Below are 21,709 nucleotides of genomic sequence, written 5' to 3' on the forward strand. Positions count from 1 at the left end.
GTTAGCCCTTCGCCCGAGCGAATGGAGGAATTACGCGATCTTATTTCGTGATTTTGTCAACTATCATCAACTATCATGAACCGATTGAACGCAAATATGATAGTCAGTGATAGTGATGAAAGTTGAGACTACTATCGACTATCCTGACCGTTTTAAAAGGGCCTGGGAGCTATGTTTAACAGAAAACTATATATTAGCTCATACCGGTGACACACGAGCGGCAAAAGTCTTGGCGCGCTCCGTCACTTTTTAAATGATTTTGTCTTACTTTCATTTATCTTCCCCTTACCCCCAAAATGCTTGAAGAAATCGGCAAAACGCGGCTGCATAGAGCACTACTCGAGTGGTGACTATTGCGAAAGAGAAGTGCAAGTATAGAAAGAGAAGTATAGAAAGTAAGTATAGCAAGTATAGAAAGAGAAGTGCGAAAGAGACGTGCAAGTATAGAGAATCGTAGCACTCGGGGCGTCTTTATTTATGCCGAAAACCGAAGAGAATTATCCCTGTCAAAAAGAGTGCGAAGGTTTTTGTAAAACGAGGCAAGCTTTATCCATTCTAATTTCTTTACCGTGAACCCACTTTCTGAACCTTTTTTTTTACCTTATACTGGCAAACGAGTATAAAATGAGGAAATCAAGACAATCACATGAGGCAAAACTAAGCCTTTGACGAAGGGCTAACGTTTGAAATGTGAGCTTTAGAAACTCTTTACGATGACGTGGCCATTTTATCAGCTCAGATGATGGAACCAAGTTATCTTGAGTTGTTATATCCTCCACGACGCAACACCATAGCTTCTTTAGAAATTTACCCACTTTATTCATTTAAGTTCAAGCAGAACTGTGAGCTAGAAAATTTAATTGAAGCTTGAATCGACTTAAGTTACATTCGTTAAAGTTTTACAATTTTAGACTGGTCGTGATATTCTTCTAACCACCTTATCTAACTTTCATACTTCGATCGGGACTCTGGAAAAATTGTCGAGAACTTATGGCAATAATAGATCGACACTTTCTAAATTCAAGGGAATAATTTTCACTTTCACTTCCGTGGATTATCATTTAAAGTTTATAGCGCCAGGGACAACAATTCCTTAATTAGCTGTGGTCATTATGGATCGTGTATAGCTCGTTCCATCAAGGTTCCATGTCAAACAAATTATTCTCCATTGTTCACAGCAGGAGCTTTTCCTCAACCCTTTCCATGTTATTGGCTTCGAGCGACGGGTACTCTCTTGCATCCTGCGCAATTAAGACTGTTGGGTATTTGCCATTGCGCATAAGAACCCTCTCGATGTTTCGCTGTCCCTCCAGCTGACGTGTATGAAATAAGAAAAGACAAATTCGCGAAGAGGAACTTTAGAGACGTGTTGATGTGGTGTTGTTTATTGCCTTGTTTCGTATCTTCTTTTAATTCTGTTTTCGGTCTAGCTTAACCGATAGAATAGTATTTGTGCCTTAACAGTGCAGTTCCTACAATAATAATATTAATAATAATAATAATGATAATAATAATAATAATAATAATAATAATAATAATAATATAGTTTATTTCGGACTACTTGCAGCCTAAGGCTGAATTACCGGTACAGTTTTAAAAATATACACACTGGAAACCTAAATAAATAAATACACACAATACTTTACACAGGTTGATACTTAACGGTAACGAAATTTTTAAAACGCTCAGTTCTGACAAGTGTGCGGTGAGAAGATTTGCCTGATCGCAGACACATTAATTTGCGTTGTGCTGTGAAGTACCCGCTCATTAATATGGGGTATTAGGGATGGCCTGGGCGAATTTTACGAATAAACCGCTCGCATGCAGCTGCGCATACTTTATATGGCTAAGCGCGTTCCAGTAGTTTTCAAAATGATATTGAACGAACAAGTGATTGAAAAAAATGATTTTCTGATATTTTATCGGTATACTTATTAAAGGGGAATATATCCAGTAAAAGCAGTGCTTCCAACTCCAGTCAAAGAACTGCATAGACCTCAGAACTAACTCAAACATACTTGAGATATTTGGGCTCCAGCCCGGCACACTCGGGTTTCTTCAAAGGTGTCAGTTTCGTCGCAAACTAAACGAAGCAAATTATTTTGTCTATAATAGCATTTTCTTTTAGCATTGCAGGAAATTAGGGACAACATGGCGGAGGCGGTTCTCATGTTACAAGCAAAATGGCGCCGAAACAGTATAAGAAAATGTATGGGAAAAGATTGTTTTTTTTTTTTAAATAGCTGTCTAAGAATGGGATATGTTCTCGCTGTGTACTTGGAAATGCAGCCTGCATCGGTTAATGCGTCCATCGCTACGAAAAAAAAAAACTCAAATTCAAGCCTACCTTTTCCCAAGGTATACGAGTGAACTCATAATTCTGACTCCATTTTCCCATAAAAACTCTTAATATCTGCTTCGACTAGGTGTTACAATTCTTTTTTCGTGGGAACAACCTTGTGAAGATTCGCAACTGCGTAGATCGATATGCATTCTGCAGAAGTTTGCTCAACTAAATTGCTCGTAAACGGTCGAATATGTTGGCCCACAAATTTTTTTCGAACCGGGAAACTCTTCGTATTTTCACAGAGCTCAAAAGCCAGATACGCCATTTTTAAATACCTTAATTTTAGGATGGAAGGACACGAAAGATAAGTCCCAGTAACTGCACAATTTGGCCGCCATTTTCCTTGTTTTGACGTCTCTTTTTGCTTTCTGGGATAGAAAGGTACCAGGCCTTTCTCTCGTGGGGTTTTACGAAAATAGAAAATTATGTCTTCCCTTCACTTCCACCAGGGCATATTGAATTGTCTGTGAGACGATATACCGCTGACATTTCGTATCGGGCTCGAAATGTCCCCGATTTCTGGTAATGGCTGTCAGTTGTCCGTGCCATTGCTTTCTTATTTCAAAATCCATATAGTTTGATTCCAAAACCCTTCGCTTCCACGTGTCCTCACAAAAATTGGAGCGTTTTAAAAATGATGCGTTTAGCACTACCGGTTGAAACCGGTTTTCATTCGCGTTTCCAGCTTTTTTAGTGTGGACGACAAGCAAAATTGAATCAAAATGAATACTTCATCATAAGAAAACGTAGCACAGTAGTGTGGATGCATCCTTAAAAAGTTCAAGTGAAGAAAATGCAGCGCGAACCTGGACGCTAAGTTTTTGATCTGTATGTTTGTATATCATTTTTGTTACATTTCTGTTTCTTAGATGAAGAAGAAAAAGTACGGTAAAGTGAACAGAAAATCGAACAAACAAACACCAAAACCAGGTATATTTACCTTATTGCCACCTTTATATCGCTTGTACCACAAAAGCCCCAAAACACCATTGATAACCAAGGTTGCCACCACACAAGATGCAGCGATTACTATTGCAATCTGAGTAGTTGAGCTTTCTTGCGGTCTTGTTTCTGTAATTTCTGAGATAAGACGAAAATCAAACTACAACTTAAGACCTTTGATAGCCAACATTTTTCATCACGGTGATTAAAAATTGATCGTGTGTTGTCCAATTAAACATGTAATCATACGAGCTGATTAACCAAATTGGACGAACGCGATATGCCCGTCCGATCTGTCAATCACGATTATGATTATTTACTGCATTGGATGACATGACGTCCTGTTACCAATTAATTACAAGCGATACAATATCTAAGAAAAGCAAAATGTATTCATAAAAAAGGGCTTCTGATTCCAACTGTTAATCACTTAATCATTACAATATTTGACAAACACACACTAGAGACAGCGTCCTTTATCTTTTTGAAATCCTCAACTTTGGGTAGTATGCCATTGCTTTGGATACTGTAATCAATTCTGTAATTTTTGGATTCATTTGAATTTGCTCAGTGTGATTGGCTGATATAACCGTTAGATTACAAGTGCCCGATTACGACCAACTTTCCGCTTACAACACTGTAGAATTGTAAAAAAATGGGCAGTTTATCAATCAATCACATTCGAAGATGTTTAGAGTAATTACTACTCATTGGTACAGTTTAAGATGGCTGATTATTATGATCGTCAATTACGTCGTACATGCATGAAGAATATAAAGGCAATGTGATCACAAAAATATAATTGAGTCTTAGATCGGTAGTCTTATAGGTGACTCAATCCTACTGCATGACTTTTAGCGAAAAAAGTTTGAAAATATTGGCTCACAGTGCTTTGAATAGGATTTCATTATACGTTTTATTGCTATACGGCCTGCATTTTAAATTTGGTGAGGTCGATAAATATTTTCGAAAAGTAGATTCAAACTGTTTCTTTGATTTCAAGAACTTGCCTTCCTCTGTGTGTAAAGAGGCCAATTTTGACTTCCTCTTTCCAGTTGTCAAACGGTCTTCTGTGCGGCATTCAACTTCCTCCATCTTCTCGTTTATGAACTTTATGCTTTGTATGCTCTGGCATTCTGTGGCATCTGGGGTTACAGTGAGCTTTAACCTTGGATTGTTCTTGATCCATTTCATATTTGGCTTGGATTGAGCAGTGGCATTGCAGCTGAAAATTACGGTGGAGCCAGTTGAATGACTTTTGTTTTTTGGGTCTTCCAGCTCTTCTGTAATTTTTTTTTTAAAAAGTATACTAGTTATTGCAAGAGTTTGAGGAAAATAATACTATGTTCAGATGGGATTTGTAAAAGCAAGGCAAGCAGAGCAAATGTAAAACTCTCCATTCGCGTTGACTCAAGGGACACAACCTAAGTAGTAATCCTAGTTCTTGTTTCAAAGGGACTACTTCTTAGCAATTAGCACATAATAATGAGCCAAATGAATTCGCTCTATTGGAAAAATCATGCCCTTGACCATTTAAAAAAAATTTTTTGCCGATCATCCGAATGGATAAAGTTAGGTCCCAAGTATAAACTAAACCGAGTCGCCATAATAGCTTATCATGTAAATCTGACCTAAATTCTTTGGAATCAGGAAGGCGACGCCTGATTCTTTTACACCAACGACGTTCTTTGCAATGCACTGATATCTTCCATTCTTCTTTGGTTTTGTTATTTCAAGGCTGCTATTGTTTATGTCGTCTTGAACAACACGTGCGACATGTGTATGGTTGGACTGTATGTGATGGGACTTATTGTCCTTTATCCAGTGGATTATTGGCAGTGGGAGACCCTTGGCAGCGCAGTGAAAAGTTGCAGTGGAATTGATCGTGACACTTTGGTTCATTGGAGCCTCCACGAATTCTGGTGCAGAGCCTGAAAGGAAAGTGTGAACTGATATAAACACAGTCAACTCTCTCGTAAGCAGAGGCCCTCGGGAATTAGAAAAAGTTCTCGTTCTTAGAACTGTCCGCCTCCGACAGCTTGCTTCCCTGCGGAAAAATAAGGAATCAGCAAAACCGATCCCCTCTGTGCTGGTACTCTGTTAAAGTGCATGTTTTTTTTTTATTTAAAAAGACGCGATAAATTTTATTGCCACTAGTTAATTTTTATTCATGGGGTGTCCGCTTACGAGAGAGCGGAAAGATAAGAAAAATAAAATTCTCAATTTCAAGTGTCCGCGTCCGTCTGTGAGAAAGTGTTTGCCCAGAGGAATGTTTAGTATGACTGGAGGGCAGAATGAGGAATTGAAAAGTGTCAGTATGTGGACTTGTCGGCTTACGAGAGTGTCCGTTAATGGGGAGTTCACTATATACACTTTATTCATCGAGGTTTTAAGGTTTACTAGGGTTAGAGAGAGAAAAATAAATTTCTTTACATTCTCTGGCTTTAGATGACTTACGTACCACGGAATGGCAATGTTTGGCTTGGAATCAGTTCCTCTTCAATACAATATGAATCATAAAGTGTTTTAGGTCAAGTGATGCTCCTTACATTCATTTTAATCTTTACTTTTGTGGCAAATACATATTGGTAATATTATGATTTTCGAGAGCAATTTGGTGTTCGTGAGCACGACTAATTTTTTCAAAGACAACAAAATCGCACGATCTTGTAGGGCGAGTGCAATTTGTAGTCTTTGAATACTTTACCGAATTTCACCAGAAAACATGTTGTAACTTGTTAATAATTGATATGAAAAAAAGCATCACAGAAAGTCAAGACAGACGAAATTTTGACAGCGCGTGCGCTATTTAACAAATCGATCACTGAATTTTCCATCGCCTATAACCTTACTGATCATAGAAATGATGTCAATAATGTTCAAAACTAGATTGTCTATGTATATTATTATTTCATCAACAAAGCGCTTTATCTGTTCATTACCTTAGTTAAAAAAAAAGGAAAAAAAGTATTCACCTTTCCCAAACAAGAAACGTAGCATGTTTACTGTAATGCGTAGGAATGATGAAAATACTTACCTAACGTAATTAAATGCCTTGTGCAGTGATTCTTATAAGGATTGCCCGCTTGGCAAGTGTAGATGCCAAATTCGTCAACTGTCAGATTCTTAAGCACCAATGGACAGCTTAATCGACGTTTATATTCATATACACTTGAAGGTTGCTGACACTTTGCTCCGACTTCTCTATCCTGTGGGTCGTACCACTGAATATACTTCACCCATCTATCCAGATATCCTGTGTCTATTGTTCTTGGCTCCGCTTCACATATTAGCATAATGGAGGCACCAACGGTTAGATTGTAATTTTCTGGACTTGCAGTGATGTAGACAACTGGTCTTACTATACAAGATATAAAATTAGTGGGTAAAACAAATTTAATAAATCTCTACCCCAACTGAGGAGGTCAAATTTTAAGCCAAAAAAGAAAGTTTAAAAGAATAGGCCATACTCTTCTTGGAATTGCACGTTTCGCTTCTGACAAAAGGAAGATTCCATAAAGTCCCGGCAATAGTCAATAGTAATACCCACTTTGTTGCTTTTACTAGCCAAGAGTCACCCACCATCATGAAGTGTCAAGAAATGTGTGTTATGGTGTATCCGGGAGCCTGCAAATGGAATTTTCCACTGGATAAAAGGTATCAAAATCATCAAGGAGCAGAATTACTTTTAACAGGGTGGGAAAAAACATCTTAAAAAAAGGCTTTTTTAATACATTCCAAAGATTTTTTCGACGGGGCCTTACATACAAAAATGGAGGATGACTGCTTTAAATTTTTCACTCGTTGAGATGAGGTACAGTGAACGACAGATCCAGAAATAATGATTAAAACAGAATTGTTGCAACTGTGGAGAAAAATAGTCACCATAACGATCCTGGGGCTGAGGCAAACACCAGAGTTGACTGGGTGACAAAAATCCAGCCAACATGACAGAAATCGTTGTTGGGGGTTATGATATGGAATGTAGCAGCAGCGATATGAAAAATTTAGCTACGTTGATTGGAATGTAACAGTGGGCTAAGGAATTTTCATTAAAATTCGACGTAGTAAGAAAAAATGCTTGGATGAGATAAAACCAGTTTAGCTTGATTTGATGATTGATGCTGAGTCAGACGGTTAGTAAGAGGAAAAAAGTTGTAGAAGCGCTGAAGCCAGTACTCCTGAATGATAATAACAAAAAACTCTTGCTGACTTGGTGATTATAGTTACTCGAGAAGAAAAATAAAAAAAAAACCTACTTTAATTTGAAGACGACCTGCAGCAATAACGGCAGAAGGACACAGAATGCCAGAGGAAAGCCTGTGGTTGAAGCCTCTTTGATCACACTGATGGTGAAAGAGATGTTTTTGATTACAACATTACTCCTTTTATATCAATCCCATAAGTCCTCGTTAAAAAGATGGTCAGTCGTAAAGGTCTATCCGTCCCCAGACAAGGATATCCAATTGTTGTCGCAATCTCGAGTTTTAATTTAGCGGAAATTGATACACGAAAATCTCTACGTGTCTACAATTATCCTGTCTTTAAATCTATACGTCTACATATGTGCAAATAGAAACTCGGTCCTTTAGATTTCTTTGTTACTAAGAGAACAGAGAAAATGTAGCTTAATTAATGTAATCGTTATTTTGGCCCGAATAGCTTTGGGAATTTTTTTGCAAGTAAAGATATGAGTACAATTATCCAAGAAAAGGATATTGCTCAACCCATCTTAACGGAACGCGGTTTCGCAAACTTGAAAACAACGAGTCAAGTAAATTTTTTTCACAAAGCGCTTTCTAAAAATGAGGCCGAGGTCATGTCTGTTCTCGAAAGGGATCGAAGATTGGACTTAAGAGAGAGAGAAAATTGATTTAATTTGGATTATTTTGTCTCAGACGTTGACAAAAAGCTCCGCCTAATTTTATCCGTCTCAATCATATCCAATTTTTGCCGAAATCCGGAGATTTGATTTTAATTTAATTTTCGTTTCTCCACATTTAAATTTTATACGTCTCAGGAAATTGATTTCAGATCTATTCAACTCTGAAGGCTTTGACGTGATTTAGATTTTAGACTTCATGTAAAATGAATTATGCTCATGAATGGGGAGAGATCGAATGGTTACACTTTGCCTTTTGAAGCTTTATGTTTGGCTGTGATTGGTTTGTTTTGCTTTGTTTTGTTTTAACTGTTGTAAATAAAGGATTTTTATGCACTCTGTGTATATACCTATATATATAGATGATTTGTTGGTGGTAAATTTTAAATCAAAGAAGCATTTTGATTATCCATTGTTAAGTTGGAATGGGGGGGGGGGAGGAGAGGTACAGCTTGAGCTCCGCTGAAAGTTCCTATACTGTCTTTTACACATCAAACGTTTGCAAAAGGGCATACCTAGATTTGGTTTACACAATTTTCTCTATCCTCATAGTGAAAGTTTAAACTTCTAATTTCATTTTCGCCGTCATATGCCTACCGGCATAGAGCAGCTTTTAATAATAGAATATTTCACAAAAAAACACATTTCATCTTGTTCGCAATTTGAAGGTTAGGTTAGCTAAGTAGTTAGCGAGTAGCCGAAGACGAAAAAAGACGTTTCTAAGTCTTCCAAAGGTAACGATTATCAGATCGCAGCGTTGAAAACAACGTTTCGAGTAATATCCATCCCGAAGCGCTTCCAGAAACGAGGGAACCTCGTTCCAAGGGGGCGGGAAGATGAGAAACCAGGGGGAACAAGGTTGGAAGCGAGGCTGGGTTCATTTCTCTCCTCGCGAAGGATCGACGATTTGATTTGAGAGGGAAATGGAAGTCGAGTGTCTACAACAAAAATCTTTGGAAGAACCTCATTCATACGATACAGTTAAAAATGTAACCTGGCGCTGTTTACGTTAGCAGGTAACAGGTTGCTGGACAGACATCATTCAGTTTAGATGCCGTGTGGAAATTAAAGAATAACTAAACGAGTTAAAATAAGACTAAAAAACAAAAAGAAAGTTTCATATCAGACAATTTCATAGGGCAATAGTGTTAAAGCAACATCCCAACGCGTGGGAAATTTAGCATGTCTGGGCGAGCGGGGATACATAAACAAGGAAAGCGATATAGGCTTAATTTGGTGACATCAAAACTGCCCGGGCGAGAAATTAGCCAAAGTATCAATGCTAGCCATTAGCTGATTCTACTTCAGTATTCTTTGATATCCTGGAAGCTTAAGCATGTAAAACAATTGACTTCAAACGCCACTGACATCAGTCGATAAATAATCCAGTACATACCATATCACTAGGCAAGGTACTCTGAAGTTTGTAAAAATTTCCTTTTTTAACAGGGGAAATACAAATATTGCACTTCAAAGTACAGGCGCTGGCGTGGTCCCGTTCGAGCTACATATCTTCATGACAAAAATTTAGGAAGACAATTTATTTAAAACATTTTGCGTATTTTAATTCGTAAATAGCCATGTGCAGTTATAGTTTACTTGTATTGCTATTGCAAACCATCAATGAGTAAAGTTTCCAGTTAAAAATTTGAATATGACGACAATACTGAAATATGAACACATTTCTGCTGTTGTCGCGTTAAAAGGAAAGAAACGTTTTCTCTTCGTGTTTCTAAAATTAGAACGCTTGAAAGGACTCCATACATCCCGCTACTCAACTTTTCGCAAAAACTTCCTTAATATCTGTTTGCTTATTGAAAACTCAATGAATAAACACTTAAGTATGAAGTTTAAACCGACGTAGCCTCTATTTTATTAACTTTACATCGTTTTAACTGAGTTCGCTCGAAAAAAAAATATTTGGGAAAATTCCCAAAAAAATAAACGATTAATCGTGATTTCAAGGGTTTGCTTGCAATCGCATTCTGCAATTGTATAGGACTCCGTTTTTAAATCGGCTTTAGTGTTGATAGTGATGTGAACCAGATGCTGCTATTTTTATTAATTCGAGACTAATTCGGAATCGAGCTTTAATCAGATAAAATTGCGACCTTAGTAATGTGCCAATCTTTATTGCTTAAAGACTTAGGAAGTAAGTATTACTGAAGATTTTATTTAAAACACGCTTGCCCCAGCAACAAAGCTGATTTCCACAGAAACTAAATTATAAAATCTAGATAAGTATACTCTAAAAAAATAGGTGAAAATATGAAAAGAAATAATCCCGAGAATCCAAGGAAATGAGGACTCCTAAGTAAGGAACATTTAAGCCGAAAAATCGGCTTTAGTGTCGAAAATGATATGTACCAGATGCTGCTATTTTTATTCATTGGAGACTAATTCGGATTCGAGCTTTAATCAGATTAAAACTGTAACCTTAGTAATGTGCCAATCTTTATCACTTAAAGATTTAGGAGGCAAGTATTAAAAAAGAATTTATTTAAAACATGCTTCCCCCAGCAACTGAGGTGATTTGTCCAGAAACTAAATTATAATTTATAAATTAAATAAATTAAATTAAATTAAATTGAATTAAATTAAATTAACTAAATTATAAATTATAAAATCTAGATAAGTACATTTTAAAAAGTAGGTGACAATGTTAAAGGAAAGAATCCCGAGAATCTAAGAAAATGAGGAGTTTTGAGCTTTGATGTCAGTTTTGAATGATGATAACAATTCGCCGCAGAATCGATTGTCTTCAGGCAGTGAGTTCTATAGTGGGAGTATATGCTACCACTACTATAATGAGGGTGTTACTCTTATGAACAGGTTAGCGAGAGAACTTGAGGCCAAGCCGTTAAGCACATTGGACATTTCCTTAGCTTTGGACTTTGCACGTTGAATGTCTAAGGTTTCCCAAGGCATCTGCTAGAGGAATATGCGAAATATCGAAACTTTTTACCCCTGCTCGCGTTTAAAGCCGCCTCCGATTAAGCCACGACAGCTGAAAATAATTGAATAATAAATGTTTTATAGTTTGTATAACGGTTCTGGAGTCACAACATTTCGACTGATATACTGTCAATCTTCATAAGATCCCATCATCTTTCCCACCATAAGGAAATTTATCTTTTTTAACAAAAGCGGGAAAGATTTGGATAATCGAATTAACTAGATACTTAGTTCCATGAGAGTAAATCGTAAGTTCAAAAGCTGAGCGTTCGAAAGCCATTTTGGCTAAGTCTATTAAGCAATAATTCGCTCCGACGGAGGGCTAACGCTCGAAACGTCAGCTTTTATAATCGTAACGGTGGCCAATTTACCATTTGAACTTTGTTGATATATTCAAATTATTAAGCAATAAACCACACTTTTTATTCGTTTACCGGTTGATAAACCATGTGGGATGTAAGAGGAATACGGGAAAAGTTTGTAAACCACGAGGCGCAAAGAGAATGATAAATTCAATCTCACTTTGTGATCGAGTTATTGATTCCCGTTATAACCGTCAAAGTCTCTTTAATAACGAGCTTAAGATCCGACGACGGCAGACATCTGGGACGGCAGACTTGGTCGAGGGGGCTTGGAGAGAGATCGCCGTTGCAATGGCACGAAAAATAACCTTAAGATAAAGCGTGCGACGGCGGCTTGACTCGCTTTCCTCTTCGAAGTTTAGGAAAAGCAATGGCTACCTATAGAAAGGTTCGTGGATTGTTGATCGAAAGTTTCGATGATGGTGACATTCAGAAGATGAATTTTTACTGGTGAATGACATTACTGGTGAATGGCATTTCAATTAATCTCGATTATCCCTACCAGAATTCAAGCATTTGGACTAAGAAGGACTCGACGGAAGTGAGTGCTTGGCAGAAATTCGTTACCGAAAAAGGGACATACCTACTCTCGCAGACGTAATGGGGCTACTTGATTCGTATACATGTGAACAAGGGGCTCTTTGCGATGGAATTGAATGCCCCTCTCTTTTGTTGAGAAGATTAGCGTACCCTCGTTGGTACTCGTAAGTGACCTTTTTAAACCCAGGAAAAGTCTTAATCACAGCATAGACATGTATGCAAAGCAGCATAATACAGGTATAATCTTATCATGATGATAAATGTTAAACCAATTTCCTGAAGCAAACTTTTCACGCTTAATCAAGTACGTTTTTTATGGCTGAAAAACATTACTGAAACTGTTGACTATGAAAATTTTCTCAGATGAACCATAGTTCACGGTGGTCGGTTAGACTCCAGAAAAGACTCCTGGAATAATATCATGGCCATCAATTTATGTCCGAACTAGTCTACGAATTTTCCATCGAAATAAAGAGAAATAGTGAGATTGTAAAACTTACTGGGTTGCTTGATTGACATCGAGCTAGTTTTAGTGACGAACTATTTATGAGAAAGGCAAACGAATTATTTAAAATTTCCATGAACAAATCGTTTATTTTTGCTCAGCCATTTCACACACATCCTCTCATAACAATAAACTGTTAAAATTGCCAACAATTTTCGCCCAAAGTAAGTTAAAATGGCGTTATTTTGCTAAGGTTTACTCACGTTTTAGCCGCGACGGCAAAATGGCTTTCTTCACGTCACAGACAAGGCCGCTACGGCGGGAAACCTCACAACGACGGCAAACGGAAGTAATTCGGGCGGTAACTTCACTTCCGCTTACCGTCCCAGATGTTTGCCGTCGTCGGAGTTAAGCTCGCTAATAACATTGTAAGACCGTAAGAACGCATCACGAAAGATGCGGCAAAATCCATAGACAGCAACATTCACCCATGTGCACTGATTCAAACATCGTCCAACTATTTTGTTGACTCGCGGCACACAATAAATTTTCCTTCAGCCAAATTTGTTACCATTGCCTCAGCTTAAATTAAAGCTTTCGTGGAGTCCTCGTTGAAATTTACAGGAACTGACCTAAACGCTTAAACTATCAAATGTAAGCTAAAGTTGCGGACAACAAACGGATTTGCCATAAATCTTGAGTGCACATTACCTTTCTAGGTGGTTTTTATTCAGCTCTAATGTAAATAAGATTTTCAGGAAATGTCTGAATGAAAATCTAGTTGGTTTGTCGCTACAATTTCTTGAAGTAAAAACATGTCAACTTTTCCTTCTCGGCGAGCAGATTAGGGAATTCTATTCGAGAATTCCTGAAGTTCTTTTATTTTGACCACGCAGCTAGAAATAAAGACAATCAGTTAGGGCCTCTTAATATGAGCCCAGTTGACCGGGCTGGCCCGCCTACCGGGACGAATTACAAAAAACAAAACAAAGATGGCGAAACGCAACCGAGATATTGCTTTTTAGCGTCTATCATGGCTTTGGCAACCCTTTTGGCTGTATCACTGCAGTTAAACGGGTTGCTAGTGATGTGGAAAATTCATCAGGCAAAGGAAAACGATGCTATTCGGACCGCCTTGTTGCGGAAGAGAAATTATTCGTCACGAAGGTTGAAACGAATATGCGAAGAATTCATCCTTGTAACCGGGATGAAGTTTTCATATGACAAAATTTTTTAGCCCGCTTACCGAGATCCCGCTTGGAAAAACCGAGATCTCGAAAGCCGAGCCAGGCGGACCAGGCCGCCCTCTCATACGAACATATCGTAAATTTTACAAAGGATTTAGAGGTAAGGTGAGATCTCGGAAACTGGGCCAGCCCGGTCAACCGGGCTCATATAAAGAGGCCCTCACTGAAACTGCATTTTATAGGAAAATTCATTACCTGACTCGTGAACTCCGCGTTAAATTGCGATTGTAAACCGACATCGGTTTTCAATTGCAATTTAACGCGGAATCCACGAGTCAGGTAATGAATTTTCCTTGAATCGCATCATTGAATAAAAATAAGAAAACAAGAAAACCGCAATAGTATTGTTCGTTTTTATCCTGAGCGCACGCTCCAGAAAGTCATTTCGAAGTAAACTGTCAGATCTGTCATCGCGGTAGCGAATACGAAGCAAAACCAGTCGTACACGTTTGAACCTTCAATATCTCTATTTGAACCTTGTTTTTACATTCGTTTTCAAACTTTTTAAATAAGCTTCACACTATCTAAGGATAATGGTGGAATTTCACTGAATTTACAAGTCGTTTATTTTTAAAATCTTTTTCTCACATTTCCAAATAATTTGCTCGAGAGGGTAACAATTTACACCTTTTACCCCTTTGGTGGAAAAACTGAAAGAAATGAGGTGTGCAAGCGAAAGCACTGAAAGCGATTAATAAAAGGCAAGTACCTTGAAGTGTAAATACGTGTATTGATCGATCCCTTTAAAAACAATGAAGTGTTTCATGAAAAGTCCAAAAAACTTTGATATTTTTATTTGTAGAAATTCACTACAGGCAACTGCCATTAGCTGAATCGTTGGAATGAACATTCGACTGAAAGTTGATGGAAATATTCACTAGAGACTTGTTGGACGATACACTGGTGAACAGCCCCACCCAGAACACTCGCCGTTAGACCTTCACTGCCGTTATTCATTGCTGTTGTGTTATTGCCAGCTGCTGATGGAAGTGCAGGGCTGTTGACTTCTTGCAAAGCTTCACTGGTACTTGATGAAAACCCAGCCAACTTGCTTGACATCCTTCGTTGTTTTCCTAAAAGGTTATGGCTGTAGGTGGATATTGAACCCGGGTTGGCGTGACCTGTTGGCTCGGAGATTGTTTTCTTCTGGGTCGTGTTCGCAAGATTTTCTCGCTTTCGCGTTGTAGCGAGCGAAAGAGGTTTTCCATGCCTCTCCAAGAATTTACAGTTCCTATGTAAATTCAAGACTCATACACAAGAGTGGGTGTGCAGCTCGAACTAGGAGCCCGCGTATTTAATGCCGTTCGACGAAGTTACACAGAGTATTAAACGACTAGTCATCACCTCTCGGGCTAATGCGTTTAGTGTGCCGCCGCCTGATACGAAAACCCAAAAACCCAGTGGGAAAAATGGGAACGTATTCCCCATCCAAATGCAGGCGCACCGACCTCTGGGGGTTAGGGGTAAGACAGCTTAATTACATGCCAGATAAAATTTAACATAAAACTAGGAAAGCTCGAGAGCTGAGATGAATACATTACAAATGCCAAACCTTAAATACACCATGCAACAAAAGACTCAATTAACGCCATAGCGGCCCGCGTGCTAACATACCAATAGGAAAATATTTACATTCTGTGTCATATTGAGTATGAGTCGTGAATTTACTTACAGTTTAGTTCCGCCGAATGTAATTACATTTCAGTTCAAAACAGGGAAGAACCTCAGGCTCGCTTTGAAAAACGCTTTTTTTGTTTTCGGCTCTTTAAAAGGTGACAATGGTTTTGAAAACATTTTAAAATGACTCTAACAAAATTTTGTAACAATTTTACGATAGTTGTTATGCTTATGTAGATGCAAATAATTATCACTTAGTTTCGTTTTCAATTCGCAATTCCTCACTTAATAATATACATAAAAAAATTACTCAGTTCTGATTGGTTTAAGATAAATGCAGTTTTCAAGTAATTCAGTGCAGAAGAGAGTTAATTCATGCGATCAGGGCAGAAGAGGGTCAATACAGTGCAAAGAAAATAACAAAGCAAACATTCTGATGGGTCAGAATGATTGGTCGATGTCAATGTCAAGGTCAATGTCACTTCTTGGGTTTTAATAAATCATTTTTGTACGTGATGCGCGCGCTTTTCTTCTGTATATTTATGATAAGCTACCTCTCGCATTTTTTCATGTATATTATTAATACATAATCACATGATTTTTCTGGTGCCCTACGGGCTCATGCAATTTTGTTAGTCTTTGGAAAAATTTAAATGAATAAAGGCTGACAGTTTCGAAAGAAACTGTTTGGGGCTGCGTCGGTGGGAGTAACGAAATAATTTGGATATATCAACAAAGTTGAAATGGTAAATTGGCCACCGTAACGATTACAAAAGCTGACGTTTCGAGAGTTAGCCCTTCGTCGGAGCGAAAAAATTTACTCGTGCTCATTTATTCCAAAATTGCACTCGAAATCATGTGATTACCTATACAAATACCTAGCTTCCTTAACCAATCAGAATGCGAGATCGTATTTCATGATGCGATTCTAAATAGAATCGCATAGCTTAAGGTAAACACGCACTCTGATTCGTCAATACGTCAGCCGGAAGAGAGGGTATTTAGCGTGCAATAATAATAATAATAATAATAATAATAATAATAATAATTTAATATTTATATTGCGCAAATTAACATGTGGTTATGATCAAATGCGCATCACAACACTTTTCGGGGGACTTTGGCCGGACTGAATCAGCAGTTTACTAACAATCGAAGGAAACTTGTTTGAAGATGTCCCCTCCCCCCTAATTCCCAATAAACAGGCCAGACCACATCACAGTAATCTCGTGAGTGGGTTCTTTAACGTCCCCTGCCCAACCAAATTGATTAATTAATAGATGCAGGAGACGGGACATACGGTTTATTCGTCCTTATCCGAGAAGACTAGAATGTCTATCCATTTCTTGATATTATAGAAAGGTAGCGCATTCTCCTCGGTTATTTTAAGACCTTCAGTGTTGGTCCGGCCGGGGCTCGAACCATCGACCTCGACCTCCCGCACAACAGTCCAGCGCTCTAACCAATTGAGCTAACCGGGAGGCACTAATGCATAAAGCGATATCGCTTAACTAGTATGTGAGTATTAACTAGTATGTCGAGTCGCATAACCCTGTTAACTAGTATGTCGAGTCGCATAACTAGTATGCGACTCGACAGACAGCTTATCCGGCGAGAACAAATACCTTCACCGTGTTTTTTAGAAGAACAACTACAACAACGACTTCATCCGACGAAACACTCACCGACCCACTACCACTACCGAAACAAACGACACCGCAACCCCTACGACTGCAGCAACCATACAGTTCATAAAAGGCATGTCTGAAAACATCTCGCGCATCTTATTACCCTTCAATATCCGCGTCGCGCACAAACCCATCACCACACTACGTTAGTTACTAATCAAAGTTAAAGACAAAGACGAACCGAGGAAGAGATAGGGAACGATTTATAAGATCAATTGTTCCGACTGCCAAGCCTCCTACATCTAATAAGAACATTCTACTGACAACAATCATTCACTTGACTCTGATGATGACTTCCGTACATGTTGTCGGAACCGTCATTCACTACCACTGACAACATTCCTTCTCAGGACTACACTCACCCGGATGATCAGACTACACCTTCACAGATTATAAACAGAGAAAACTTATTCCCCATACATACCCCTGTTCCAATGATAATTTTTTTTTTTTTATGTAATTTTAGTGCACGTTCCAGCGGCGCGACTATTTTGAGAACAACATCTGATTGGTTAGTGGTTTTGTGGTGACATTTGATGTAGGATGTCTTGCGACCCACGGTTTAAGTTCATTAACGTAATATAAGTTTTTGGTGAAGACACTAAAAACGTAAGCCGAGAGAGCGTAATTTGTGAGCTCAACTCCAGAAGCCCGATTTTCATTAGCAGGGTTTGAATGGTTAAACTGGATATCTTGCAATTGCCTCACGGGTTATTGAATAAGTGGCAGTAGTGATTTCAAGCGCATCACAATACATTTTCCAATATACAGCAAGCGAGCCGGCTCAATCTTGACTATTTCTTAACTGTGGAAGCCAAGTGTCAGTAGATGTTGGCCTCGAAGCCGTATTAACTATCCGACGTTTTACCTTTATAACTTGGTAGACGATGAATAGGAGCTGACTGTTGACAAGATCCCGTATGGTTGAAGGAAAATAAAAACATCAGGGGTAACTAACTGTTCATGATGGCGAGCTCCTCTGAGCGCAGGTGGCCCAAGCGTTCTGTGTATGATTTTGGGGTCCAATTAGAAAGGTCATTAAATGGAGTACCTAACATATTAAAATGAAAATTAAGCGTAAGCACGGACCGTTCAAAAAAAGGGAAAAATTATAGCGGGGCTCCCACGCGCGTGGAGCAGAGCCCCATACCCATGGAATACGGTCAACCTCTTTTCGTTTGGTTGTCACGTGACCGAGCATACGTACGTACGTACGTACGTACGTACATGCGTACGTGCGTGCCCCTGTCATGTATGCTATCACGAAAGTACTATATGATCAAATTTGAAAATGTGCCGTCCGCGCGGCCGACCCTCAAAATTTTCAGGTCGAAGTTTTTGTTCATTTGCGATCGAGTTAGACCGTGTGGAACTCAGAATGTAAAGTAACAATGCTATAGAATATTCTGCTTGGAAAAGAATGGATATCAAGGTCGTAAAGATGACAGAATAAGCTCTTGAGTCAACGACACTATGATTCTCTGAGGGCCTGATTACATGAGCCGAGCTGGCCCGGTTAGCCGGGCTGATTTCTTTTGTTTTCACGCTTTGGCGAACACCAAAACAAAAGAAATCAGCCCGGCTAACAGGGCCAGCCCGGCTCATGTAATCAGGCCCTAAGGCGATGCGAATTATGGACGTAAAGTGGAAACCGAACTTTCGGACTTCAAGCAATGCGTAGCCGACAATTTGACGATTCGATGACCCGGTAAGTATCATATTCGAGTAACAATGTGTTCAAAAAGTATTGTTTAATAGAAGATAATAGAAGATTTTCCGTCAAATCGAAGTTTTTTCAGAATCTTCAACATAACGCTGCGCAATTTCTGGCCTTGAAGGCAAATAAACAACGATCTAAGTGTGATGAATTTTACCGCGTGGGCTTTGTACACGTAAGAAATTCGTTCCTTTTTTTGCTTATAACAGCAAATCAAAAATTGTTTTGAATAAATCTGTCGTCCCGAAATATATCTTGGCCATTTCAGTCTTGCTTACTATTGATAGATTCCATGGAACTTAAGACCTCTTCACTCACGGACAAATTCGCACATTCTATTTTAAAATATGATCGGTATGCCATTTGCACACATGCGAAAATGTTTAGCGATTTTTATCTTTCATCTTGATTTTTGACTTAACCTACCGCTTTTTTCGTCGAAAATAAGTTCTTGAATTATTCTTCTTTCGCTGGAGCTTGTTTTTTGGAAAAGATGATTTTTAGAAATTGACTGCGCATTCTGTTTGCTTTCTTGGTTTCTCCAAAATTTTGACTTCTCACAGGCAAGTGTTGCACGTAAGTGTCAATGGGTTTATTAATAATCTATACTGACTAAATTTTTGGCTAAAAATTTCTTATATATGTAAAGAAATTTTATTACAAAATTTTCACTTGTTGGGAGCTCCGCTTTTAGCCTTGGCTAAATCTATATATTCTATATCTATATTAAAAAAAAAAAAACAACAAAAAGAAAAAGGAAAAAGAATAATAAAAGCGTGGAATATAACGTGTGGAGTCTCCCTACCTTTTTTCCGTTGCTGCTTTGTCGCCAACGGTCGTTTTAACGCAGTTTTGGTGACTTCCTTTGTAACGCGTATGGTGCTACCAGTCAACTGTAAATAGAAAAACACAAAGCTGGTCACTTCAACCGGTCCCGAACACCAACCGTCGCCATTTGAAGGCCGATAGATTCCACAAAAGTCGCCTAATCTCCCTGAAACTCGTTACACCCACAACAGCGCATTGCTAATATCTACCCGTTCGAGCAGTAAACGTTTTCATATTCTTCTGCATCGATCCGAGAGACGTTCGGTTTTACCAACCATTCTGGTTAAATCGTGTTGTAGGTACGCGTAATCCGATTGACAGTCAGAGAGAGAGAGAGAGTGGACTCAGTTAAACACTAGCTGCTAAAATATTCAGTTGTGGAATAGCGAAGACTGTGCTGGAAGGGACGAGCTACACAAGCAAGAATGAATTCGATCTCACATGCCAAATGAAAAACCGTGAAAAATTCGCATTAAAAAGCCGTCGTTTTAAACGACAAATTAAGTTTTGTTCTTGTTAGCACGCACCTTTGTTTTTATGGTGCCGTATAAGCAAAGGAAATATTTTTATTAGTCGTACCATCGGTCATGCCGCTAAGAAGTCTCCGTGTCATTTTACCCACTGGTTATTGCTCAACGTGCCATATAGAATGCTGTTTTTTCAGTAGTACAAGTTTTACTGTGAGGGTCCCAAATATTCAAAAGAAACAAAAAATCCCAGAGGCGGAGTAGAGTTATGCTGAAACGCGACTCACTGAATAAAACTTTTGAAACATTTGGCCACATGTCTGAAATAAGTGGAACACAACCCAAAAAAATAGTCTGCTCAAAAGATACCAAGGTACAAATGGGAAAAGACTGGTATGCTTACCCAGTGACAGCTTCTGACAACTCAGCCAAACGATTTTATAAGGTAAGCTAAACCGACTGCTATGACGATGAAACGAAGAATCTTCTGCTCAGGCAAGTCCATGCAAAGGATGTGGTTTAAGTGGAACTTGACTGTGATATTCGGTTGTTCAAGTGTGCAGATATCGGCATTGACACTTAGCTTCAATCAACACTTTTCCTGTGTATTGATTGATTTATTTTCCGAAAGATAGTTAAAATATTTGCAATATTTAGATGTGAATGTACACAATTTTTTCCTGGCATAGAACCTCATTTGGAAACCATGGAGCTTATGATTATGATCAGTACAGTTCTCGTGCGTAGACTATTGTCAACGTAATGTGGTTAAGATTAAAAAACAATAACAACAACAACAAAAGAGAGAAACAGTAGGGGTATTTTGTACATTGTAATAGGAAGCAATAACGCTATCAATTGTTTTGTCTAAAAACTTCAAAAGTGCACGTGGACAAGGCTAAGGTTCAGGTGTTGAATTGGACGACATTCAATTCTGAGAATCACTTCAGTCCTTCCAATCTCGTGACCAGTTAAGGGGCAATACTATATCGTTGTAGTACCGTCTGTGCAGTGTGAAATTCCTCCCGTCAGCCACATCTTTTAATGCTCGTCTTCTTAGTCTTTTAATAATCAAATCCCTTCAAACCATCTTTACTGATTCTAATGATTCACTAAATAATATCCTTCAGGCGGTTGGTAGGTCGGCTGATGATGTCCGCGGCTGAGATATGTCAGATATTGTTCGAAGAATTGAATATTTGGCTGAGAAGCGATGCTTCAAGGGCAAATATAAAATTTTGACGACAATCTACTTGTCAAGGACACTGTCAGCCGACATAAAAACAAGCCAGAAGGAGGTTTATTTCTTTCTTAACCCTCCCGTTAATTTGACAGAGCAAGATTTGAGATCCGCTTTTTGATGTCACAATCATTGCATTCGGACAAAACGAGTTGGTTTTTTTTGTCCTGTAAAGTATTAAGAGCGAATGTTTGAATTGACCGAGTGAAAATTGAAAAATGTGGCACTTGATCAAAAAATTGAAAACCTTCATATTTTGCGCAGAGATACTTTATAGTGAACTTAGAAACATGGTAAGGTTTTTTTTTTTTTCAGACTTGCTTCTTTATCGTAGAAAATTACCGAAAACTGAAACGAGCATCGGTAGCCGTAAAATGACGGAAATCAGTACCCTGAGTAGAGGCACATGAACTTTGCTCATGAAAAGCGCAA

The 21,709-nt window shown here is 38.5% G+C and overlaps 1 protein-coding gene across 1 annotated transcript; it reads right to left on the reverse strand.

Moving 5' to 3' along the window:
• Nucleotides 1–841: 841 nt before the first annotated feature.
• On the reverse strand, nucleotides 842–20,561 carry LOC111346381 (leucine-rich repeats and immunoglobulin-like domains protein 2). Its single transcript, XM_088733303.1, has 10 exons — nucleotides 20,441–20,561; nucleotides 19,548–19,635; nucleotides 17,894–18,076; nucleotides 7,549–7,635; nucleotides 6,760–6,916; nucleotides 6,327–6,650; nucleotides 4,921–5,220; nucleotides 4,300–4,572; nucleotides 3,288–3,427; nucleotides 842–1,313 (listed from the first exon to the last, which is right to left on the reverse strand). Exons 5-10 carry the CDS (start codon nucleotides 6,875–6,877, stop codon nucleotides 1,173–1,175), a joined length of 1,296 nt encoding a protein of 431 aa, XP_088589429.1. The 5' UTR covers nucleotides 6,878–6,916; nucleotides 7,549–7,635; nucleotides 17,894–18,076; nucleotides 19,548–19,635; nucleotides 20,441–20,561; the 3' UTR covers nucleotides 842–1,172.
• Nucleotides 20,562–21,709: the final 1,148 nt, after the last annotated feature.

This window comes from Stylophora pistillata, chromosome 1 (genome assembly GCF_964205215.1).
Source record: "Stylophora pistillata chromosome 1, jaStyPist1.2, whole genome shotgun sequence".
Classification (NCBI taxonomy): Eukaryota; Metazoa; Cnidaria; class Anthozoa; order Scleractinia; family Pocilloporidae; genus Stylophora; species Stylophora pistillata.

Bases quoted from the DNA above. Each gene is read 5' to 3' on its own strand.
- LOC111346381 (XM_088733303.1), bottom strand. From the start codon at position 6,877: ATGATGGTGGGTGACTCTTGGCTAGTAAAAGCAACAAAGTGGGTATTA. The intron at 3,428-4,299 runs GCAAGTTCTTGA...GTCTTATCTCAG, and splicing joins CTCTTTACACACAGAGGAAG to AAATTACAGAAACAAGACCG. The intron at 1,314-3,287 runs GTAAATATACCT...CATACACGTCAG, and splicing joins GATATAAAGGTGGCAATAAG to CTGGAGGGACAGCGAAACAT.